The sequence below is a fragment of the Drosophila obscura genome, unplaced genomic scaffold (genome assembly GCF_018151105.1).
Source record: "Drosophila obscura isolate BZ-5 IFL unplaced genomic scaffold, ASM1815110v1 contig_150, whole genome shotgun sequence".
Classification (NCBI taxonomy): domain Eukaryota; kingdom Metazoa; phylum Arthropoda; class Insecta; order Diptera; family Drosophilidae; genus Drosophila; species Drosophila obscura.
The window spans coordinates 9,520,849-9,546,365 of record NW_024542736.1 but is presented as its reverse complement, the minus strand read 5'-3'; the positions used below and the strand labels follow the sequence as shown (position 1 = coordinate 9,546,365).

Sequence of the window (25,517 nt, the reverse complement as noted above, 5' to 3'; positions counted from 1 at the left end):
CTCACTCCAGCAAGTATTGCATTTTTCATGTCTGGATTCCGTTCATGTGGCAGCCTGATGCAGCTGCTTGAAATATTGCAAATAGTTTCGTTCATTCTCGATTGCGTGAAATATGAAAAAATCCCCCAAGAAAATTGTGTAAGAAAAGCCAGTCCAGCCAGTACTGCCCTTCCTTTCCGAGGAATGCAACTCAGATTTACTTTTCATTGCACTTCCCCTGCCCCTGCCACCGTGTTTGCTCCTATAATTGTCTTTCTTCTTGCAAATGGCCAGGAATTTGTTTTCATTACTGCCATAGGATGCAAACAGGGACATGGACTAACCCGACCAGCATAGAACTGAATGCTTTGGAGGGGAATATTTGGTAAGGGACATTTGCCGTCTCGGACGACAGCCGGATGATAATTGTGAGCCATATTTATGCAGTGGTGGAGTGCTCCTTAAAGAGCACTCTGGCCAGAAATCCCTGCTAATAGCAGTTGCCAAGGACTGCGACTTGGCCCGGGCCACGTCTTAAGGCTAAGCCGCTTCAAACCGCCTTCTCGTGGTCCTAGTTAAACCAACTCCAGGTATCCCTCCCCCCTTCGTCGTTCATCGTTCATTCAACTGCAGCTTGGCTGACTTCCGGCGTTGCCTTTTATGATAAATTGAAACAAATAGCCACCAACACCAACACTCGCCCGCCCGCCCCCAAACCTACAGCGAGGACTTGGCTTATCAGAAAATTGCGCTCAGCTGTTTATGAAAGCATAACAATGTTAGCTGCCTTGGCCATTACAGCTCCACTCCATCTGCAGCAATAGCATCAGGGCCAACCCCAACCCAGGGCCCAACATCAACACGATCATCAAACTGAATGGCTGCCTCGTCCTCGTCCTGGGCTGGGTCTGCGACTGGGTCTGGGTCTGGCCTGGACACATAACTCACAAGTAGGATAAACAATTTACTTATCGCTGCTGCAGCCCAACCCGAGATGGGGTTCCGTCGCCGGCTACGTCTCAGAGCCACAGCCAGACGGAAGACGTTGGCCACATCAGCGCGCCACATTGGCAAATAAATCATAATAAATAACTTGAAAAACGAAACACCTTTGCGCACAAAAGTTGCACGTCCTGTTCGTGTTCCGTGTGGCAGTGCCTCATTCCGTGGCATATAATACTGTGTATGTGCAGTCGTTCCTTGCCATAGGGTAAGTGCGGGCTACATCAGCAAGGTGGAGCATGTCACACCGAAGAGAAGAGCTTTTGGAAAATATATAAAATTAATATCATTATTCCACATTTGGGTTTCCAATGAAGACTGTTTCCCAGCTGGAGGCTGAGATGAGTGTATGCACAGCCTCGACTCTCCGTTCGTGTTTATTTCCACATGTATTGTAATTCCTGTTGCTGTTGTCTGTCGTTATTTTGGTCTTAGTTCCCGCTTACAGTTTAACACTTTGCCAGCTCCCACTGCCACCCCCCATGGAGCGGCGCGGAGAGACAGAACTTGGCTCAATTCTTGCAACTGGTGATAAAAATTGATACATAACTTGCATAAATCAGGCGCCTGCCACGCATTACGTATACGTCGTGTGTGCGTTTGCCGCTGGTTGCTGGCTGCTGGCTGGTGGCTGGTGGCATTTATTAAATTAGCCACAGCATTAGCTTGCCGCACAGCCAATGGAAATGGCTGCCAAGGGCGCGTCAGGTAATTTGTAAATTTCTGACAGATACGCTGATAAACTCATTGCAGAGATTTCTTTGGGCTACCTCTCACTTGCCGCCTCTGCCTGTCTGTCTGTCTGTGTGTGTGTGGGTGGGTGGATGATTTGTGATTTATCTGAGTCTTATTACGGCTGCCTACATAACAATACTTTATTCGCAATACTTTGGGCCATACCTAATGTAACATCACAAAGGGAACAACGTGAACGAGATTTCAACAGTAACGGTAACAGTAACAGTATCAGTAACGGTTAGCGACAGAACGTCGGAAACGGTGACGTTGGAATGGAATCTGGCAATCGATTGGCATATCAGCCTTCAAGGCGAAACCGAAACCGAAACCTCCGTCTGGCTGAGCTTGGTTAGCTCCGGATGGTTGGACAGCGACTGGTTGGGCACTGGCGCCGGCGGCAGCTTTGGCAGACTGAAGAATTTCTGTAAATTAAATTTGTGAAAAATGAAATTAGGCTACGGCTGCTTTGCATAATTTAGATTATAAATTAGATGAGCCCCAGGAATCTGCATGGGATGGAAGTAGCTTGCTGGAGCAAGAGAAGAAAGGTGAATGAACTCCTTCTCCGCCAGCCACTCCTGCCACTCAAGATGAAAATCCATTGCATAGAGGTAAGTAATTATGAAAAAAGGAACTTTGATTGCTTACATCGTGCCTGCCAAAGTTGCCCGCCTCCTCCATGGTGTCTGGCAGCCTCTTGTGCAGCGTCTCGGGCAGGAACAGGGCGCCAATGCCGCCCAGCAGGAAGAGTGTGCCCAGGATGTAGTAGGGCGCACGGATATTCACCGTGGTGCCCAGATAGACCAGATACGGGGCCAGCACACCGATGGCATTGGCCAGAATGGTGCCCAGCGCCACTCCCGTCTGCCGCATGCACGTCGGATAGATCTCCAGGCACTGCAGATTGACGGTGAAGAAAGTGAGCGCGTTGAGGAACTTGATAAACGTCGCCAGGTAGATCATCAAGTACTCGTGCCGCTCGTCCGTCGCATACACAATGATGGGCACGCAGGTGATGAACGAGATGAGAAAGGACACCGAGTTGGTGATGCGTCGTCCATATGTATCGCCTATGGAAACGAAAAAGGGTAAGGTAGAGAACAAAGAGCGAAAGAGGGAGAGGGAGACACCCTTTCTCAATCAGCGTCAGGTCTTGGCTGCTGACTACACACTCACCCAGATAGCGACCCACAATGTAGGCGGGAATTTCGACAATGCTCTGATACAAAAAGTTCAAAAAGGGATTGCCCGCCATGCGAGAGCTGAAGAGGACCAGCGTGAAATAGGAGACGGCCACCACGCACCTGAAACCAGAGTGGTCAGCAGTTAGACATGCAAATTGCTTTTCGTCAGACCTCGGCACGGCACTACTCTGGTCCTTGTCCGAATCTGAATGCTGAATGCGTTACCAGCTCACCAGCTAAAGCCCATGATTGTGGTGTTGCGGGCCAGGCGCCAGCCGGCGAACAGCGATGCAATGCCGTAGGTAACATCCTGCTTGTCCTGGCTGTAGATTTCCGCCAATTCTTTCTCGGTCACATCGAAACGGCGGCCATTAATTTTGGCTATCTTCCTCAGCTGCACAATGGCGTCGCGGAAGCGTCGCTTGCTAATCAACCAGCGCGGCGATTCGATGACGTATCTGGTCAAAGAATTGATGATGATTCAATTGGGGATTGGGTATTGGGGGATTTGGTTCGATTGGCAAACGGCTGCCCAACAGGAAAGGGAATGCTTTTGTCTGACTTACTTGGAGAAAATTAAAACCGTTGCCGTGGGCACCGATGTGAGCCACATAAAGGAGTCCCAGTGCCCCAGCCACCAATAAAGCAGCGGCATAAACGTGGTACCAATGGACCAGCCGCAGCTCTGGAAGAAAGCAATGCGACTGCGATCCTCCCTGGAGTACGTACAAAAAGTTAGTTTCAGCAGAAGCAGCAGCAGCAGGGGAGAAGTGAAACTTTGTTCAACTGTCAAACTTACTCCCGTGAGATTTCCATGCCAATGATTTGGGGCGACTGAAAGAGACTGTTGACGGTGAGGCCCACGATGCCGGACATGATGAGGAACCACGTGTACGAGCTGGTGCACATGATGGACCCGATGCGTCCCAGGGAGCAGAAGACAACGCTAATGTAGTAAACCAACCTGCGACCATAGCTGGACACGGCAAGGACCGACCAGGCGCATAAGGAGAAGAGAAATTCAATTACTTGCCATCTCATAACTTAGTTGTCGGTGGAACTTAGTTCGGCTGTACTTACGAGTCGCCCATTTGTCCCAATATAAATGAGCCAGCCACCTCCGTCACACGACCCACAACGAACACATTTGTCACGAACAAATCCTTGGCACACACCCAATTGTGGTCCGTGGGAATCGTGCTCTCGTACCAGGTCTTGTCATAGCTCCAGCCATTCTGGCAAGCTGCGCGAATGGGCATGGCAAAAATGGCAAAATGGAGAATTGGGAATGGGAATGGTAATGGAAACGGTCGTAAAATGCATTCGAGTGCAAAGTTGCAAAAATTTATAAGACAGCAGACAGCAGCAGGGGAGAGAATAGAACAACGAAATGCCAAGTAATTTCACCACTAATCTGGCCAAAGTTCTACGAGTAAGTATTCCAGCAGACACTTTCTTAAGGTAAAACGCTGAATCGAAATAATGCAAGTTTTCTCAACTCAACTCCGATGGAATTGGTACGTAATCCTCGAAAGCCGTTTCTAATGCTTTCCCATGTAAAGTGTAAGCTGAAATACCTTTCTCTCCGCGCCTATCCTCTCCTCTCCTGTAAGTTTTACGCACCTTGTGTTTGATTGGTTCGCAGGCTCGTGTTCCAGTTGGACCAGTCCTGGATCTCAGTGAAATTCATTTGGAACTCCTCACAGTTGCTAAATTTTTCTCTGCCCCGATTGTCCGCCTGTCTAAACGAAGAGATCGTACAGTGGCAACACTTGGCAGGTAATTTCAAACCATCCGCACTTACTTGGGCAGCGTTATGTCGCGCCATTGCTCCAGCGTAAAGTTTGTGTTCTCCCTGCCGGCCACTGTGCACCAGTGATCGGGTATGTTGAGGGCCAGAATGATGTTCATATAGATCATGGCACCGCTGAAGGCCAGGCCACCGATGAACAGAAAATTGTAGAGGGTCTGGTAGCGGCCATGGTTTCCGGCCTTCTCCATGAGCGCCTGGAAGGGATCGTTCAGCTCCGATTCATCGATGTCCATGTGTGAGACGCGGGACGCCTTCCGGCTGTTCGCCTTCTCCAGTTTCTCATTCATTCTGCTCTGTTTTGGAGGGGCGTGGAGTGGAGTGGCCGCTGCTCTGGCAGCGTGTCTAGCACTCAGTCGGTCGGTTATGGGTCCCTGATAACGAGAGTAATCTTTATGGCATCTCAGCTTAAGAACTTCGCACTAAACGAGAAGCACTGCTTGCGCGGCAATTCATCCAAAACTCTTATGAGAATTTTGGCGCCATAGCAGTTGTAAAAATCTTTAAATTATATGCACAATTGCTAGTCATAATTTCTGATATTGAAACGGAATAACGAGCAGAGTTTGTTTGCTTTAAACTGACTAACTGAATTCATTTGATTGCTATAAATAGACTTTCAGCCATTTCATGATGAAAAAATAATCAAATTTGTGATAGGGGAAAAGGCAAATGAATTCAATCGATTCAGCACAAAAAATAAACAAATTATTCCAGTCTTCAACACTTTCCAGCACTTAACAGATAAACTCTTTCAAAAAATATCAGTGCCAATTCAACAATTGTTTACTGTTAAACGTATAAACTTACCACGACTGTATGCTGCCCGGCACAGAAGATTATCTTACCGTTCTGCCAACGGCAAGTATTTTATTAAACTGTTTGGTAACTTTATACAATTTTCACCTTAAACAATTTTAGCAATTTGTTCTCTGAGATTTCACTTTGAGAATGATGCTCGATGCAGTGCTACAACTTCATCCCAATCTGAGGGATATTTGAAAATGTAAATGGTTTTTCACGGTTCGACGAATGCACTGTTCACATCCCGCCTCGAAATGGTGAAACTTTTGACGCCTGCGAGAGCTCATCAACTGTTACCAACACCCGACGGTGTTGCTTTGAACGGCCGGTCGGGTTTGTGGCCACTTATCAGGCCCAGATGGAGCATATACGGCATTATAAAATTATTAGCTGATAACAGAATGTCTTTTTAATTTATACGATTAGAATAGTAAACGTCTAAGCATCACGAGAGGTCCCACACATTCCACTCGGAGCGAAGCGGCCAGAGGGCACTGCACCTGTCACATTTATGGGGCTATTTTTATATAATCCAGAATTGAGCAGGTTATGTCTTTGACGATTTTCGGCTGCCACAGCGAATCTAATCACGAATATATGCAGATAGGAGCTCTATGGGTCAACATGCTTATCAGTCGCGGGTGTAGAGCACAGCACTGATGAAAGCAAATGGGTATTTGATGGATTGGCCTGGATGGAAAACAATCACCGGGGAATTATATAACATATAATCGTTAAAATGTTACATTCTCACTGCGATTGCGATTGCACATGCAATTTGAACTTTATTGTGGCTGTTAGACAGAAGCAAAGACAGAGCTTTCATGTCTCAAACAAAAAAAAGATAAGATTCTCGCATGTAGATACGGATGCCCGAGATAAAGACACATTTCGGGGGACTAGACAAAGAGAAATAATGTCTGGTGCCAGGCAACCAGCTTAAGCTCGAATTAACTGCTGCCATCCAAGAGATCAGACAACGATCCCGGTAACTTCCGCTGCATTTGCACCTTGAGTAGGAGCGTTTTTCGAGGCACACTAAAAAACTGTATGTGTTTATACGAGTATGCATATGCTTATTAGATTACAGATATGATTTAACTTTTTTTTGTTGTCTGTGTGCGCAGATGCTGCTGCTGCTGTCTAACGACTCTGACTGGGAATGCGAACGCGCGTCGACTGAGGTTGAAACTGAAACTAAGCCGAGCACTGAGAACTGAGAGCTGAGAAACTGTAGCAGAAGATGAGATAAAGTCTACTTAGCTGGGTGCAAATGCAATAATATCAATTTTCATATATTTCATATAGCAGCCGAACGAAAGACAAAGCAATTTAACAATTTACTGAAGCACTTAAGCGCAAATTTAGTTCCCGCTTGTGCTGATACTGGAATCCAAACCGAGATGCGACTACTTACTAGACGCTGTAAAAAGTAAGCCCTCCCCCCCCAACACACAGAGCGGAGCATGTGCGAGTGTGTCTCTCTCTATGAATAAACATCATCATCATCGCAAATGCAGTATAGATCTGGGATAAGAAGTAGATCTGAGATTTAATCAGCGCAGATTACGGAGGCGCTGTCGCTAATCTATTGACTGTCAGCGGCACCGACTCCGACACCGACGCGTTGTGTCCATCTAAGCGTGTCGCTGTGCCGACTGTTCCTGGTCTACATTTGTACATACATATATACGAATGTATAGTCTTTTAGCAATCATCGGCACAGTGTACCCGTTCTGGGAGGGTTAGGTGAATCACATGTGCTGGCGAGGTCGCGGCTGTTGCTCTGCTCTGCTCTGCTCCCAATTGTTGTGAACTTTCAGCTCTCCTTGAGTGCCCTCGAAATTGCTTCCTACGAAAGCCATTGGGGCCGTCTCTTTTGTCCGATCAAATGATTGATGGCGGGGTACTGAGGCAATAGTAAAGATCAGACCTGCACAAGGCTGCGGGCAGGTCAATGCCAATGAAAGCCAATGGAAGTTAATGATGGGCTTGATCATTGGCGATAAAGATCTCCACACGTGCCGGCACCGCATGGTATTTGTATTTGGATATTGTAGATCGGTATACATACCTAGGATGTGGCTGGCACATTTCACACAAAAGACTTAGGGCAAAGAGCCCAAAAGTGTGCATCATAATTTTGATTGATTTTCAATATCGTAGAAGCCAAAACGAAATCCGCACCCAAACCAAGATGAAAGTCGCCTGTTGTTGTTTATTTTTTTTAGATATGTTCACTTTTATTTAAAGAATTTTACTTTGATTTATGCGTAAACATGAATCATCGCTTGCCATTTTGTTTGTATTGTTTTTTGTTTTTGTTTTCGTTTTTAGTTTTGCTTGAAAATTTCTTCTAAAATTTACTGAACTCTGAATGAATGAATACTCGTAATTTAGTTTGCGCTCACTTTTTACTGTGTACTAATGGAAATTTACTGGTTTTTGTTTTTGTTGGTTTTGTGGTTGTCGGTGTGTAATGTGTGAGTGTTTGTGTGTGTGTGTGTGTTTGTTTGTTGGCTTAAAAATCAATTTTGTTGCTCTTTTTAAGGTTAAACTTTAATATTGCTTATATATTCTTTCTTTAAATTACATCATTTTACAGTGATAATTAGAAGAAGTTAGCACTTGCTGTGTTGTTGGGGTTGTGGTTTCTTGGTTTCTTGGTTTCTTGGTTTCTCTCTAATATATAAATAATCTTTTATTTAACTTTGATACAATTTACAGTTGTGAAACACTTAAACGTAATTTGGATAGTTAAATTTAAAAATGCCTATAATCCGTTATCCTTACGCTCACTATCGTTCCTCGTCCCCCCCAAACCCCCCTTCTGCCCCGTTCATTCTATCTTAATCGGTAGCTTTATCATTATCTTTATCTGGCTGTAACACGTGCGATTTGTTTGTGGTTTAAATTTGATTTAATTTATTTGGATAGATTTAGATTTAGAGTAGATGAATTATCCATACGATTATCGATATCCTTATGCTCAGATAATATATATGTATGTTCAGGTTTAATTATGTTTCGAGTTTCGAGTAAAAGTCAAAGCATACTCTTTTATTCATTTACAATAATGGCCATAAATATGTTTAAATATTCATATGCTCTATGCTAGACTATATGCTATATGCTATGCTTCCATATGTATTCGAATCAGTTTATTCATGTAGTGTGTGTGTGTGTGGGTGTGTGTATATTTAATTAGATTTATTCGTAGTTGTTGTGTGCCGTTGTGCCGATAAATACTCGTTCATTTATTTAACTAATTCATGGAAACTGATTAAAAACATTTGCGCTGCCTGACTAATTTCATTGTCTGCTTTTGATTATCGCTAAATCGCTCTTAATGGATACATTTTGATATTTTCCATAAATGGCATAAACGGTTCTGTTCTCTATAGCTGGATCCGCACTCCCTTCCCTTCCCATATGTACACACGATCCGCACACCATTCGCTACGATTTGAAAAATATTGCTTAGCGTACATTACATTTCCTCCTTCTCGTTTTTTTCGTGTTTCGTGTTTCGTTTTTTGTATTTATTATTATTATTTGTGTGTGTTATTTTTTTGGCAATTTTTTTTACACGTTTCTGACGGATTCTCATGGTCTCCATATATTCATTTTGCATTTTGCATTTCTATTTTCATTTCATTTACATTATTATGTTTTTCTGTTTACTTATACGAGTATAAAACAATTAAAATTAGTATCGAATGGCAGTTTGGTGTTTTTGTTCTCTCGGTTTCAAGTTTGTGTGTGTGTGTTTAGGTTTGTGTGTGGTTTATACAATAAATACTCGTATGTATTCCGTTTGGTTATTAAAATTGAATTGGACTATTGCTTGCACACCGCGGAGTGCTTTAAAATAGGAATCAACTCGAGAGTTGTCTGTGTTCTGTTTGGTTTTTGGAAAGACATTAAAAAGGAGTCTGTCTATGTGTGTGCTTGTGTGTATAAAATGCAATTCAAGTTGGACGTTTCACAATATCACGTTGAGAATTATATGCCTAAGTATATGCAAAGCAAATTGAACAGGAAACGGGGAAGGTCACGGGGCAAATCAAAAGACGGGGCAAGTCTCGTACGAAGCTTGCTATAATAAAAAAGCTAACTAAAAAAATAGGCAAAACTTTACTAAGTACAATATGTATATAGAATTTCTCTCTTTCTTTCTGCTTATTTAAGTGTGTGTATATGTGTAGTGTGTGTGTGTGTGTGATGTATATATGCTATATATTTGTGTAAATGCCAACATTATCGGAGGAAGGATTGACTGACTGACTAACTCTGGCTCTGGCTCTGGCTCTGAAGACTGCTCTTCCCGCTCTCTGCTCTCTGCTTCTACCTCTTTCCCTTATCAATCTCTTTCTTCACTTGCACCCTGCACCCTGCGCACCCTGTCTGTCTATCTCTCTCTATACACTATACATTTGAACTGAAAGACGCGTGTTGGCCTTTTGTTTTCACTATCGAATCACAGCAATTGAAATACACTTAACTCAAATACAGTTGGATCCAGTATCCACGAACCTAGACTAAGAATTTGATGTAGTAAATGGGTTATTGATCCTTGTCATCCTGATCCTGCAGCAGCTGTGCGCCTCCACTGCCGCTGCCGCCGCTGCCGCCACCGCTGTTGCTGCTGCTGCTGCCGCTCGTATTTTTGCGCAGGTGATTGCGCAGCATGACCAGGTTCCGGTTGAGGGGCACATTGCTGGACGGGGCATGCGGCAGAGTGTTGCATATGTTGCCCAGCGGTGCGGCGGCCATCGCACCGCTGCCCACGCCACTGCAATGGGCCCCAATGAGGCTGGCCGAGGCCACCGATGTGGTGGGCGATGTGGCGCCCACACTGCCACCGGTGCCGCCGTGAGTCAGGCCGTGACCGTGACCCAGGCCCAGGCCCAGACCCATGCCAGCGCCCACGCCCAGCAGCAGCTCGTGGGCCAGGATAGTGGGCAAATGTTAAGTGCTGCTCTTCAGCGGACCCGACGATAGCGAACTGCTGCTGACGCCCGAATCGCTCGACTTCTCACTGAGTCCGCCACGTGTGAGCGTATCGTCAGCCATAAGTCCGCCACCGCCGAGAAATGACTTCTTGCCCACCCGGCCGCCACCCGGCAGCGTCGCCTTGAACGGATTGTCCTTGCACCGGCGCGCGCTCTCCACGCGCTTCATAATCTCGCTGGAGCACTTGGTCACCACGTCGTCCAGGCTGTTCGACTCGTCCGTCGAGTTGACCGTCTGCGTCGGTGTCTGGCTGCTGGGCAGCGGCGAGCCCTCATAGCAGCCCGAGTCGCGCGGAAAGTGACGCCGGCCGAAGGGCGAGGCGCCGTGCTTCTTGTTGATGTTGTTCAGCCGTGCCTCATCGTTCTCTGAGCTGGAGCCGGCTATGTCCACGTCGGAGCCTGTACGGGTGAAATTTGTAGCTGTGAGTATGCATGTGAGTGTGTGTGGGTTAGTGTGGGTGTTGGTGGGTTGAGTTAGGTTTGCGATTGAAATTAAATAGCCCAAAGAAAGGTCTACAAATGAAATACCCTGGGGGGTGGTGGTAATGGGAGGGGTGGGGCAGGGGCAGGGGTTAAATGTCACTTACATTCAATGTCATGCAGCAGCTGCACAGCCGTCAGCAGCTTGGCCCGATGCTCCTGATTGAGTATGCCCAGATAGTCGAGATCGGCGGGTTCCAGCTCCTTGAAGAGCTCGAGATCCTCGTACCTGCAAATGGAACGATAGGTGAAACAATCCAACACAATAAAGGTTGGTTAATTTGTTTCATCTACACCACTTACCCGTTGAGCACGAACACCGAGGTGTATTCCTTGAGCCCGATGCGCACCAGCAGATCCTCCACCGAGCTGGGTCCGCCCCCATTGTTGCTGTTGCTGTGGCTGTTCGCATTGCTGTTGCAGGCACTGCTGTTGCCGCCCAGCCGTGAGCTGGGCCCCAGGGTCTTGCTGCTGGAGTTCTTCAGACGCTGCTCCGGCAGCACTTCCACATTGATGAACTTGAAGTGTCCGACGCGGCCGTGGCATCGTCCCTTCCAGATGCCCGAGGCGTTCATCGACAGCACATCGATGAGCTCGCCCTTCTGTAGGCCACACCACACCAAGATTAGAATACTTCATGAGGCACTGCCTATTATTCGTATAGTTTACCTTAAATTTAAGCGCCTCCTTGTCGTAGGGATTGGGCAGACTATCCACCAGGGCCTTGGCCTTGCAGATGCTGCCGCTGTGCACCGCCATCGAGGTGCGATCCTCCGCCGATATGGAGCTGTGTGGACTGCCGGGACGCACCAGAGCCTGTGTGCCTGCAGCGAAAGGATTAAGAGTTTGATAAATATTTAGTTTGGTACGTCCCCCCCAAACCCCTTTGCCTTGGATCAAAGTTTGTCTGGGAAAATTTCCAATTAATGCGCCCACAGCCAATTAGCCACAGGCAGCAACCTAAAGGAATTTTCCCTGGACAAACATGCCCTCACACACACACACACACACACACACACACACGATTCGTTTGGTTAATTAAAAACTTTTCAAATATTTTCCCACACACACACACACTGAGGCAAAGACGATGGCCTGTACTCCCAAAAATATTCAAATATGCACTTGAAGTTTTCCATTCTATTTTTTTTGTTGTTTCGTTTCGTTTTGTTTTTTGGCTTTTCTTGCTGTTTGGTTTGCTGGCCAAAGCTTTTGGCTAATCCTTGCTTTGTGTATCCTGGCCACATGGCCAAAATAAAGTATTTTTCCTTGCACTTTTCAAAGTCCCCTACACCCCCCTTAGCCCTTAACCCTTCATCAAGAAGCAACTCCTTCATCCTGTTGCTGTTGCTGCTCCGCCTTTTGCTCTGCTTGCTGCTGCCTTTATTTGGGCAAAAGTTTTGTTCATTAAAAAAGGGAAGCGGTTGCCCTTCATTTAACCACGCCCCAGACATTGCCCTGCTGCCACTTGGCCCGGCCCGGCACGGCCCAGCCCGGCATGGCCCGTCCCTGTGCGCCAGCAACTGCATTAAAAATTCATTAAGTTTGGAAAATTTTGTGCAGCAGCAGCAACAGCAACAGCAACAGCAACGGAATAACCGCAACAAGAACTACAACTGTTAATAGACCAATATGCAAGCCAGGCAGTCTGGGAATTTTTCTATGCAACAGCAACATCCTGCCTGCCTCCCCCACTCAGACAGCTCAGTGTGCAACAGCAGAAGCAACAGACAAAATCAAACCCCAAAAAAAAAACCCCCAAATTGCAAGCTCAGACACTCACACACACACCACACCACACAATAGTTATACATATTTACAGACAGATACTAGGAGTAGTGGTGCAATTTGTGTATATACTTACTCGAACCGGAAGCGCTGGGCAAACTTTCCACGGAGCTGGCCGAACAGGCAAACGCCTGATCGCTCATGCTGCCACGGTCGGTATTGTCTTGGGAGTTGCTGAAATCCCTCGATGTATCCTTTGTGGCCACAAAGTTCCGTCCATTCTCATTAAAAGCGCCAATTTCCTTTGGCGAGCTACGCATCTCGCTCGACTGCCAAAAAACACCAAAAACAGAAACAGCAGAAACAGCAACGAACCGAAACCGAAGCCGAAAACGAATCCAAGTGAAAGTTGAATGAGTCGCCAGAGACAGAGAGAGAGAGTCGCATCGTCGTCATCGTTGTGCAATAAATTGCATGTTGCCAAGGGGAGGAGCAGAAGTAGAAATAGAAGAGAGGCAAGAACAAAAACGGAACGAAAGTTTTGTTAGTTAAATCATTAAAAAGTTTAAAACGAACATTCCAATACACAGAGAGCAAAAAGGAGTGACTGCTGTAGAGAGAGAGAGAGAGATGGAGGGGGGGATAGATAGCAATGTCTGGCTTGGGGGCTACTCGGTTTTAGCTTTCTGGCTGCATTGCTTCCGTTTTGGCTTGGGCTTTGGCTTTGACTTGGCTCACACAATTGAGCTCTTGACCACCCGAAAAAAAGACGACGCCGAGCACCAAAGGCTAATGCCAAAGCTTGGCATACACTTTCCACAAATACGAGCATAGAAAGAGATTAAAGGACAGGCGGACATGCGGACAGCGGACAGGGGACATGCGGACATGCGGACAGGCGGTGATTGCAGCCTCATATTTTGTTGCTCATTCATTTTCATTGCACAAAGGGCCACATTGCACATAGACATCCAAAGGAGAGCACAAAACTTTGCTCATATTTTTGTTGTTGTTGTTGTTGTTGGCAGCGGCACACAAACATTTAAAGTTTCTCGAAATGAACTTTCACTTTCGCCAAAGGAAGGGATTTCCGTTTCGGGGTTTCGGGGTTTGGGGTTTGGGTGTGGGTGTGTGGGGCCATAAAAACTCATTTAACTGGCATTTGCATTTAGAGTGCATGTTGCGCCTCTTTGCAGCCCTTCCACAGTCTCCAGTTCCATGCCAAAGAGTTTAGGCCAACATCATTATGATGAGGAGTGCCCGTGGCCCGGTTGCTACGATTGCTCCGATTGCATATATGTATGCAAATCACCAACGACCAGGCTAATTACATTTTGCGGCCGACAGAATCACAGAATGTGTCAACAAAAAGTGTCCCTGCAGGTGCCCCGCATCTGCATCTGCATCTGCAAGTGCATCCATCCTCCCATCATCCCATCCGCGGCTCTCTCTCTCTATCTACTGCATATGTATATGCTGCAGGGCTGCAGGGCGATTAATTAACTTACATGATGCACTGTGGCCTTCTGACAAATCGTATTCGCCTTGCCGTGCGGCAGTCCATTCTTTTTTGCCTTCGCGGCCAGCAGACTTGGGGCCAGGCCGTGCATCCGTGCGGCCCCAACCCCAATGTCCTCGTAGTCCGATGAGGGGCTGGGCGACAGCGAGGGTGACTCCCCGATGCCGCCGCTCAGTGTTCGATATCGAGCCGTGCAATTGTTGGTGCCAATCTGTCGGTGGAGAAAGAGAGAGAGAGAGAGAGAATTGAGACCAGTTGAGTGCGTTTCCATATTAGCCAAGTTAAGTCAAGTCAACTTTGCAAATGAAATGCTGATGTCCGGACTCCAACTCCGCACTGAACCCCCTCCACTGCCCCATCGAATGCGGGCAACTTTGTTGGTATTCCGACAACGTTTAGCCAGCTTAAGTGCCAGGACCTGGCCCTGGACCAGCACCAGGATCAGCACACCAAAAAAAAAAGCAGAGAAAACGCAGGAGACAGAGGGGAAGGAAAGAAGCAAAAACTTGGCTAAAAAGCTTTTCAAGTTTTTATGCGCCGAGGCGGCTCTCCCTCCCTCGGCGGCTCCCTCAATGTGAATTTGCTCGATGCTCGTCCACTTTCGGCCAGACGAGACGAGACCCAGACCAGACGACATTGGCCAAATGCGAAGTTTGTTTGTCACAAAGAGCACTTAATCAATTTAGACGCATTCAGATGCGCTCAGTTCGACGGGGGGCTGCAGGTGGAGGCGGAGCAGCTGCAACTTAAATGAGACCAGGACGAGTCCCAGTCCCAGTCCCAGCTGAAAAGGGGATACTTACCGATACAGCACTGAGCCTGGAGGTAACGCTTTGTAGATCTGAAATGGAACCCGCATAGTCGCCGCTCTCACGATCATGGGATCTGAAAAGAAGAAAGAAATCAAGTGTCAAAATTGTGTATCCATTTGCAATGTTCAATCTCCGTCCAAATGAATCTCCCCTGAATCGTATGCCCCACACAATAATAAGCTATCTAAGCGCCAGCACACACAACCTGAGTGGGTATCACATCCTACTGAAGGACCGAAGGAACTTTAAAATCGTATTGGACAAACATTTTGATGGCAAACAATAATCGCGGGGGCCGAAGGTCTCTCTCTCTCACTGCCAGAGGCTGGGGCACGGCCAGAGGTCGTGTGGCAAACAAAGGTCATACTCGTACATATAAATAAATACTTGATATCGTTTTCCTTCCTTCCCTTTTCTTTTTTTTTTTTCTTGCTTTTCTTGCTACGAGTTTTTCTTTTGCCATTTGGCTTCAACACTGTGGAGATTTTCACTTTTGGTTGCCTTTTGCTGTTTGTTTTGCACCTTCTTCGGTGCTCGTTCCCATTCCATTCCGTTCTCCCCCCTCCCCCGTTTCGTGTTTGGGAAAGTTTTCTTTTGCGCTTGGGCCCCAGAGGCGCACAGGGCGTATAAGTTATTTCAGCAAGTCCTTTTGTATGCGTACGTGTGGAAAACGCTGCCCGGGACTGCCGGGACTGCCGGGTGTGTCGGGTGTGCCGGGTGTGCCGGGTGTGCCGGGTGTGCCTGTGTGCCTGTGCGCCTGCCTGTTGGTTGATTGAGAGGAGAGCCTGACTCCGTCGTCTGGTGGATTGGCGTTGAAGTAGCAATAATGCCATTTCATTCAAGTGTCGTGCTGTCTCTGCCGCTGCCTTCTCGTCTTCGTTTCGTCTTCTTATTGGTTTTGACTGCCTGCCACCTTGGCACCCTGCCACCAGCCACCTGCCCTTGCCACATCGCCCATCGCCCATCTCCCATTATTGTGGCATGCGTAACAATATGAAATTGATGACTTTCGCTCCAATACGTTTCGATATGTTGGTCTGCCACTCTCCTCTCTGTCACTCCGTCACTCACTCACTCAGTCACTAATTCCCTCATTCATTCCCTCATTCATTCATTCGTTCGTTTGGCTGATTCATTCATGTGGCTGCAGAGCATTGATAACCGCACTAATGAAGTGGAGACTACCTACCCTTTATTTCCCCTCTTTCTGTCTGTCTGTCTGTTGGGTCAATCCTTTGGTGCACCTTTTGGCGATTGAGCCAGTTTGATTGCTTTGGTGTTTCTTTTTCTTTTTGCTTTCTGGCCACCTACCATTTAGGCTGGGGTGCCAAAGCCCGTCCCAAAGTGAAGCTAGGCCTGCCACTAGCCTGTTTACTGGCCCAAAAATGTTTGGCCTTTTCATGGCACACTGAGCAGAGATTTTGTGGCACAGTTTTATGGATCAATGATCATTCGATGGCTGCCCCTGACCCCCTTTGAAGTGTGTGGCTGGGTGTGGGTGTGAGTCTGACCATTGACCAAAAGGGGTTATCATAACTGTCCCATACCAAACCCTACAATCAATCCCAGCAACGGATGATACTGGCACCCCCAGCTACACCCCAACCCATCGCCGGATTCCTTTTTTATTTGTATTAATGCGCCACCTTTCCTGTCGGCCCTTTGGCCATAAACTCAACTGCAAATAATAATGGCAATCAACAATACAGCCCAACGCCCAACTCCACAGTATATACAATGGGAGGGCAGGGGGGATGGGGATGGCACTCACCTGGCATGCGTTAAGGGTATTATTGTCGGTGGATTTGGCGGCTGTTGTGGCACGATAAGACCTCGTCGCGGCGGCCCTCGTTGCGGTAGTGAAATATCTCCGGCGGATCTTAATGAAATTACGCCCGTGCTCTCGCGGTTGTTCGAGAAGCGCACACGGCCACCCTGTAAAAGCAGACAAGCAGAAAGAGATGGCAAATTAGTGAGCTATATATACAAGGGAAAAAGAGATAGAGATAGAGAGATACAAAGAGAGGGAGAGTCAAACATGGGGATTAGCATTCAAGTAGAATTTGTTGGCCGCTGTAGAGCAACAAAATTATGAAAAATTAACAAAGTTATAAAAGTTTATGATGGCAAAGCGACACCACGCCAGAGAGGGAAGGGAGGAAGCGCTGGCCGGCCTGCTCCTCTGTGTGGCATGCCACACTTTGCGCTGTTGCAGTGGCTTCAGCTTGGAATTTTAAATTTAGTAAAATTTTCTCCTTTGCAGATACTTTTTTTTTCCGTGGTTGTTGTTGCTGTTGTTGTTGTCGGCTTTTGTGTGTGTGTTTTTGGTTGGGCAACGGAAATTGCAAAGTTTTCTCGTTTTTAATTTGGAAAACTCTTCGGAAAAGCCAATCCACTGGAATTAGATTTCGGACAGAGGGAATTCGAGTGTTTTGTGCCGGGTGGTGGGGCAGAGGCTTAGTCCCCAGTGAAAGGAGTGGAAAGGGAATCCGCTTGATATGAGATACACAGAGGAGCGGGCCGAGGCACAGGCACAGGCAATATCAGTGACCAGTCCCTGCGACTGTTCTGATCAAAGGCAGAGTCCCAAACAATTCTATTTCAATGAGCCAACGTCTCATCAGGGTACCCGTTACCCGTGCCACCAGATAGCCAGATGCCAGTCACATTGGGGCATATCTTTCGGGCTGGCTAATGCGGTCCGTTAAGCAGCCCCAACGAACCGACGCGCGCTTAACCTTTTTTGGCCTGCCCGGCCTGCAAAAGTTTCATTTCAATTTTAAACAAATTTCGTTTGCCACATCAAAGGGAAGAAACAACGCTACATGAAGAGCCCCACAGCCCCCCACCACCCTATCGTCTCCGATGGGACTGCGCCGTTGAGTGATTTCAATTGACTAAGAAAACAAATTCCGCCCTCAGCCCACTAGAAGCCCAAATGCCGATAACTTGCCTAATGCGTTCCCACAAAAGCGCAACTCAAAAAAAAAAAAAAAAATAAAAGAAAAGAGAAAAAAAAATATACCTAAAAGAAAACACCGGAAAATTATGCAAAAGGAAAAGTCTCAAGACGCGCTGCCGTCTGCTGCCTTCCTGCAGCCCAGAGCCAGAGGCAGAGTCAGAGCTGGGGACACACAATACACAATCAGACTGAGAGAGGAGAGTCAAAGTCGAGCAAGTCAACAAGAATTATGCACTTTTTGACTGTCAATAAAAATAAAGTGAGTTCGACTTGGAGTCGCAGTGGCAGTGGTAGTGGCAGTGCCAGTGCCAGTCGCTGGGCGCACTCAGCAAAGGCAGGAGGAGAAATGCCAAAGGACATACAAATCGAAGTTGGTAGAAATCAATGCGCCAGCACAAAATATATTCAGCGTATAATTTAATAAAGCAAATAAAAGAGAGCCACAAAAAGCGGCGAATCGAAAAAGGAAACCGAACTGAACCGAACCGAACCAAACAGAGGAGAAAAAGGCATAAAAAAGTAAAAAGAAAAGCTGAACAGGAAACTCAACTCCCTCACAACTTTTGTGGCTGGCAAATTCCGTAGAGAAATCAAAGCTAAAATTGGGATTGGTATTGGGTATTGGCATAGGAAAGGGGCTTCGGAATGGGGTTGGGAAGCAGTAGCTTGGCAGTAGCCAAGTAAGCAGGATTAACGGCACAGAGACAGAGGGCGGCATGGCACATAAATTCAAAATGTGATTGCAACTGCGACGCGACAATGTTGCCGCTGCGACCGTCTTGTTTCGTCTGCCAATTCTATATCCTATATATGCTGTTAATCCTACTGCTACTACTCGCTGTCGAAGATCTCAATGAAGTGTAGAAGACTAGACACAAGTTGCCAGGGTACTTGGATACAGGGGTACTTGGAATAATGACGTTTGGGTTATATATGTATATGCGACACTCACCTGAATGGTGGCAGCTGGTCCGCAGTTGAGGCCGGCCATCAGAAAGTCATCGGGATCGCTTTCGTAGGGCGGCTCGTCGTACCAATGACCTTGATGGTGCAGCGCACTCACCGCATAGTGGGCACCGCCTCCAAGCCCTGCAATGCCACCGCCCACGCCTGCCCCAGTTCGCAGGGCCTCGTCGTACATGTAGGTGTCGTCTGCAAAGGGATAGACTGTGTTTAGCAGCCGCAAGTTGTGCGAGTACGCGCGCGCACGCGTGTGTGTGTGTGGGTTAGTCTGGCTTAGGTTTAGGATTATGTTGAATCCACAGACAGAGCGGGCAAAAGAGAGCGAGAGAAGGGAGAGCAGGGGCTAAACTTTAAAAAGTTTTTTAAGCGCCCCCGAAAAATTGTGCAGTGAGAGAGAGGATGGCAACACAATATTATTATACGCAACGTTGCACACAAAACTTGAAATGCCATTTGCCACATGCAAGGCGGCGCAAAAGTTGCTCCAACTCCAACTGGTCGTGGCTTCGGTTGCAACTGCTTCTCTACGGCATGCGGCATGCGGCTTATGGTCGGATGCAAGTCCGGAAACGGACATAAGATTTTATGCTCGCTTATGCATGTGACGCTCGCCAGACGACAGACGACGACGACGACGACGACGACAGACGGAGCCTGCTGCAGTTGCAGCAGAGGCAGCACCAGCAGCAGAAGCATTTCAAGTGTAAAATTCCCCACTGCATACTTTCGGGGCGCACCAACAGCTGAGCTGCTCTTTAAAGTTTCCCTACCCTTCTCTGCAGCAACTCTTCTTTTCTTTTTCTGGGTTCTGTGTTCTGGGTGGGGTCTGTGAGTTGGACTTACCCATACGTCCCTCGCCGCGACTCATTTGCAACAGTCCCTGACGTATGTCACGCAGAATCTGCAAAAACACAAAACAAAGTTGCATTAGTTTGTCATGCGAAATATTTTTGGGGGTTGATTCGATCAACGGCCAAGTTTAGCCGGGGGGGGAGACACAGGACACAGGGACACCGAGTAGTCTTCTCTCTTTGAATGTGATGATACGAATATTAAAGTGAATTTTTGTGAATATATTTTGGCAGCACTTTGTCTGCTGGCCCAGACGTGACTGCTGTACGAAATGCTGTCAACTTTTGAAGGCGCTGACAACAACAATAGGGCCGAGACGTGGATCTACATCTACATCTCCCTCCTCCCAACACTCCCATCTTATTAGCCAAGTTGCTGCTACACTTTCAGCGCGCCAGGCAAAGGCGTTAAAATTACAAAATTCCATTTGAAAAGTGAAACAATTTTCCTTCCCAGCAGAAACTACTTGAATGTCACTTTTTCTTCATTTCTATTTTTGTTCTGGTCCTGCCGAATAATAGCATTTTGTGTGCGCTGAATACTAATTCTAAGAGCACACAGTACACTCGTACTTACTAATACTACTATATGAAAATGCTGTGCCGAGAGCAGAAAGCATGCCAGGGCCACAGCACCAGCAGCAGCAGCAGCAATAGAAATAGTCATGTGAAAGTACGAAAAGTAGTAGGAAAAGCAACTACAGCGAGTGAGTGCGCTGAAAAATTAGCTAAAAGCTTTTTTTGGCCAGTGCCCGTGCCCATGCCCCATACTCCCGTTTGCCTCACATTAAAAATGCATTCAAATGGCATTTTACTTGGGGGCTGCATCACATGCTACACATGTGTGTTGCCAGTTACCAAATTGAAATTTACGTGGCCAAGACACCGAAACCTGTCTTACAATTGTAATCACATTGCTCTGCTTAATTGCCTGGCCAAATGCAAACGCCCCTGTCCCCCTGCTGAAGGAAAAGAAATAGTATGGCCAGGCCAAACATTTATCCTACATCCCCCCATACCCCATCATCCCCTGCCACACACACACTCTCTGGACTTTTGCTCTACTCTTGTCATAAATATTTCATGTGCATGGCTTTTACCAGCTTCTTCTTCTGAATATCTCAGTGGCAGGCAGAGCAGAAGCAATAGCAAGGAGAAGGAGCTGAAGCTGAAGCAGGAGGTGTGTCCATTTGCCATTCCTTGTGGATACTACAAAAACAGCAATTACAATTAGACAAACAGAATGTTGTTTGGCCAAGTTAAGCAGCAGCACTAACAACAATTCTCTCCTTCTGCTTGCTGCTGCTCCTCTTTATCCTACTCCTGCTCCTGCTGTTGTGTGCTTTTCATTTATGCACAAAAATTATTGCCCTTGCTTAGGCCTGGACACATTTTCGTGCTGGATGTTGTGGAGCCCCGAGCAAACAGACAAATTGTCGTGCAGCAACGCAATTTGTGTGCCTGTGTGTGTGACCTTTCTTCTATCCATCCAACCATTTTTGCATGTATAGGTGAGTGTATCTGTATCTATCATTGAAAGCTGATAACTGACATAATTAACTGGGGGCCTGAGCCACAGTTGATTGAACAGACAGCAGCAGAGACCAGCAAAGAAATGATTTCCTTAATCGATTATGCCCCTACCAATCCTCGACAAAGAATCTCTGCCTGAACATTCCTTGGGCCACCGCCCTAACTCCCTCCCTCCCTACGGGCTTACATTATCAATCAGAAACGAAATCGGAATCAGAATCGGAATCAGAATAAGAGTTAGAGAAAGCTTTAGCAATGGAATCCCCAGTAATGCCACAAGAGTCAGGCAATCAACAGGAGACACGAGCCATGGCAAGAAAGGAGTTTTGCTGTTGAGTTTTGCTGGTTCTGCTTCGTTTTTAATTCTCTTGGCATATAAATAAATAAGCTGCTCTTTCATTCACACTTTACAAACACACACACACACGACAGTTACATAGATAATACTCTCTCCTCTGAATCTTTGAGTACTCCCCATGTTAGCCCATCATCATGTCCTTTCTTGCCAGAGTGTGGCAAGTAATTCTTTTTTTGTGTGTTGTGTATGACAGACAAAAGTTTATCATTTGGCAGGTTGCACTTCATTGTTTCTGTTGTTGTTTTTGTTGCTATACTTATGTGTGTGTGTCTGTGTGACGCTTAACATTTTGGTCCGTGTCTGTTTTGCATGTTTTTTTGGGAGCTTGTGTCTTTGGACTGGACTTGGGTGCTGGATTCGGACTCGGACTCGGATTGGGACTCGGACTCGGGCTTTTATGCCCTGAAATAATTGCTGTTTTTATATCAAATATTTTTAATAGCTTTTTTAATTGGCTTGTGCATGTAAGAGTCGTAGCATTTATATTGCATGTACACAAAACAGTGAGTCTCACAACTATGAAAATATTTAAACTTGAGCTTCGCTTCTATCCATTAAAAGCTAATCTGAAGGCAAGGTAATGTCTGACTGCAGGAGATTACTCTCGTTCACTACTGAATGTGAATGGATGTGGATTTTTTAGTTTAATTTAAGCACAAAAACTGCACTAACGAAACGCACTGTAAACCAAATGATTTGAGGCTGTTAAGAAACGCTTTCTGCATCCAGAATTGCATCTGTTTTCCGGCCTGTGACTTCTGTGTGTGTGTCTGTCTGTGTGTGTGTGTTTATTTTATTCATGAAAATACTTGGCCTCAGAATCTGTGAAATTAATAGTGTTGTGCATCCCTGCCTGCTTGCATACCCGGCAATGCTTGCGGCCCAAGTTTTATGTTTATTTAATTTGTGAAAAGTGCCTAAAACAAATATGCTTGATTTATTCGCAGCAATTGGCAAATGTTTGCCATTCGCATTTATCCATTTGGATGGACAACTTGAACGGGAAGGTCGGTTGGGTTGGTGGGTCCGGTGGGTCGGCGGGGGTGGTGTTGATGCTTTAAGGATGTTTTGATTTTTGCTTACCTCCTCGTGCTCACGTTGAAATTTTTCCTTTTTTCGCATGGCCTCTTGTACTTTCAACTGTAATTGGAAAATTTGTTGCTATATATAGTTATTGCTGAGTGATTTTGTTTATTTATGAATGCAGTGGAACACATTTTGTTGCTGGCCCAGGCCTTGGCAACAGCAGCAACAGCAGCAACAGACGTTGACAGGGCCAGGAGTTTGCTTTTAGGCGTGTCCTGGTTTGGTCTTAGAGCGGGTGGCTTGGCAGTGGGAAGTGGAAAGTGGGACCGTGTATGGCTGCATATGCATTATGCATTTTCCAAATGTTTTCTGTTGTTGCAACTGCTGCTGGTGCTGCTGCTGCTGCTGTTGCAGGTGTCGCTGTCCTGTCTGTTTTGTGTGTGTTTGTTTTGTTGTCGCTGCTGATTGCATTCTGCTGCTTGTTTTTAGTTGGGCGCCGTGCGCGCTGTCATTAATAATGAATGTTGACGGCAATGAACTTTTAAATGTTGCATGCATCTACACGCTTCCTTTTCTGCTGCCACCAGCGCCACCTCCTGCTGCTGCTGCTTTTGCTGCTGTTGCTGCCATTGCTGGTGGCATGCCATTACAGGTAAACGTGCTCAAAAGCAACAGCCGCAGCTTTCGTGTTGAAATTGCATTGCAAATGTAGTCAAAAAGGGTGTTCGGTGTTGCAGGGAGTCTGCAGTTTGATTGGGCGGTAGGTTTAGGTGTCATCCAGCGAAACTTTCTTCTTCTTGTTGTTTGTGCAAATTTTTCTGTGTTGAGGTAAAATTTGTTGGCTGTCACAGCTGTTGCAACAGCAGCAGCAGCAGCGGCGGCAGCGGCGGCGGCAACAGAAGCTTGTTAAATTTGCTGCATAAATATTTATGCGACTATGCCAACATCTAACCAAGCCAATAAGCATGCCACCCACAGCTATCTCATGGATGTATATATGCATAAAAAGATACATAAATACCTACAGCTGCGGTCAAAATATTAGTGATGGTTCAGTGGTTTTCTCTAGCTAAATAAATACTTGAGTTGGAAGAATATTTCAATTTTAGACTTGATTTTGTTGATTGAATTAATGCAATGAAAGCTCTCAAGGCAACGCAGACATTTTATTTCTAATTAATATCAAATAAATAATGATTGAAGATGCATTTTAATCTATTCCAAGACTATTAAGGATACTTCCTGCTCTACTCCTCTTTACTCCTCCTTAATGTTCAACCACTTCATCCACCGCCGAATATTTTGACCTTTGCTGTGTGTCTTGGGCATTTAAGTTACCCATTTTTTTATGGCTTACCCTATGGATTGTCTCCTCGAAACTGTGCTGCTGTCCGCCCGCACCGCCGTTTATCATTTGAAAGTGCCGCAGACGATCGTTGGCGGCCTGAAAAGAAAGGAACAAAAAATAGCGAAAAAAATCAATTTAGGGAAAAGTTTTTAAATTCAATTTCTGTAAAGGGGTTCCTCTGTGTGGGACAAGGTGGCTTATTAACCTTCATGGCTACCCCTGAACTTTGGCTGGGTGGGGAGTGAACTCATAAATCAAGGACTCGACTACTTGATGGGGGCCCAGGCTCCGCATCGTGCTTTATCGCCATTAGGGACGCCATTTTCTATTTCACACCTTTCGGCGGGGTTTTAATTTTTAATTAATAACGAGAGTCAAGGGTCAGGTTCCCTAACCTGGGTCGCGCCAACCTTCGGACCCACAGCGGCACCTCGCAGCTCTCTTGCTCTCTCTCAGTCTCTCGCTCTGGCCGACCTGTTTAATGCGTTTGTTTTCTTATCATAAATAGCAAATCAGTTGGGGGGTGGGCGGACGAACACATGGCCCAGCCCCGGTGAGTTCTGTTTAATTATATTTTGAAAGGGCTCCAGGACCTGAATCTGAATCTGGATCTGGGGTAGGATGCTGCTACTTAGGCACATATCCTTAGTCATTTCCTGCGCTTATCTGCAGCAGGTCCTTGCCGCTGCCACTTTTCCCTGGCTCCATCCACTGCCAAGGCGCCGGCTTGTTCCCTGCCGCCCACACACCTTCTCTTCTCAGTTTTTATTTATTTTTTTTTTTTCTGTGTTCTGCTTCGTGTTGCTGCTCTTCTTTTATTTATTCTTTTCTGCGCCCGGCCGCTCGTTGGCTGCTTGTGAAAAATTTATGCATGTCCTTGCTTATTTATGAGCAGCCTCGTCCTGGCCGCGTTATCTTTGGCCACAGTTTCACTGCCAGGCCCCCAAGAATAGTGCTCCTTCTGCTCCCTTTTTGCAGCTCCCCAAAGGTTGCTTCTTCGCCCCCCCCGACCCACCAGCAGCAGCAGCTCTAATCAAAGGCGCTGAATGAATCCTTTGTGAGCGGCGCAGATAAAGCGAGTACAATATTAGGGAGGATGCTGCAGCGGCGACGACGACGACGACAACGACGACGATGGCAACTGCTAAGAATGAGAAGTGGCAATGTAGACATGGCCGCTGGCAAAACATTTTTAACCTTTTCAGTGGAAACAGCAGCAGCAGCAGCAGCAAAGAAGTAGCAAAGAAGCAGCGCGCATAAAAATTTACATGTCCCCAGGGCCAAGATTAAGTATGGCCAAGGCACAGCAGCATAGCATGGGGAGACTGGAGACCCAGGGACAGGCACAGGCACGGGCACAAGCACAAGCACATGCACTGGGACAAGTCGAAGTCAAAGTCAAGAC

At 46.5% G+C, this 25,517-nt stretch overlaps 3 protein-coding genes across 5 annotated transcripts in view; all 3 read right to left on the bottom strand.

The window, feature by feature from the left end:
- Positions 1 to 1,845: 1,845 nt before the first annotated feature.
- Positions 1,846 to 5,590, bottom strand: LOC111069424 (carcinine transporter). Its single transcript, XM_022359491.2, has 10 exons — positions 5,524 to 5,590; positions 4,708 to 5,087; positions 4,527 to 4,645; positions 3,984 to 4,146; positions 3,703 to 3,879; positions 3,470 to 3,619; positions 3,137 to 3,361; positions 2,896 to 3,023; positions 2,368 to 2,789; positions 1,846 to 2,141 (listed from the first exon to the last, which is right to left on the bottom strand). Exons 2-10 carry the CDS (start codon positions 5,001 to 5,003, stop codon positions 2,025 to 2,027), a joined length of 1,797 nt encoding a protein of 598 aa, XP_022215183.2. The 5' UTR covers positions 5,004 to 5,087; positions 5,524 to 5,590; the 3' UTR covers positions 1,846 to 2,024.
- Positions 5,591 to 9,857: 4,267 nt separating this feature from the next.
- Positions 9,858 to 10,437, bottom strand: LOC111069399 (putative lysozyme-like protein). The gene has a single exon (XM_022359455.2). It carries the CDS (start codon positions 10,435 to 10,437, stop codon positions 10,084 to 10,086), a length of 354 nt encoding a protein of 117 aa, XP_022215147.1. The 3' UTR covers positions 9,858 to 10,083.
- LOC111069397 (sterile alpha motif domain-containing protein 5) overlaps positions 10,405 to 25,517 on the bottom strand; it is a 163,632-nt gene continuing 148,519 nt past the window's right edge. For 2 of the 3 annotated variants that reach the window (XM_022359449.2, XM_022359450.2), the window contains 12 exons: positions 24,122 to 24,208; positions 22,822 to 22,878; positions 19,840 to 19,897; positions 18,986 to 19,185; positions 16,843 to 17,006; positions 15,063 to 15,144; positions 14,249 to 14,470; positions 12,877 to 13,069; positions 11,682 to 11,836; positions 11,316 to 11,614; positions 11,120 to 11,241; positions 10,405 to 10,931 (listed from right to left, as the gene is read on the bottom strand). In XM_022359449.2, the coding sequence (XP_022215141.2) occupies positions 10,489 to 10,931; positions 11,120 to 11,241; positions 11,316 to 11,614; positions 11,682 to 11,836; positions 12,877 to 13,069; positions 14,249 to 14,470; positions 15,063 to 15,144; positions 16,843 to 17,006; positions 18,986 to 19,185; positions 19,840 to 19,897; positions 22,822 to 22,878; positions 24,122 to 24,208 (2,082 nt within the window). In that variant the 3' untranslated portion in view covers positions 10,405 to 10,488. Of the gene's footprint in view, positions 10,953 to 11,119; positions 11,242 to 11,315; positions 11,615 to 11,681; positions 11,837 to 12,876; positions 13,070 to 14,248; positions 14,471 to 15,062; positions 15,145 to 16,842; positions 17,007 to 18,985; positions 19,186 to 19,839; positions 19,898 to 22,821; positions 22,879 to 24,121; positions 24,209 to 25,517 lie in introns of all 3 variants that reach the window. The other variant, XM_022359448.2, reaches the window with a different exon arrangement.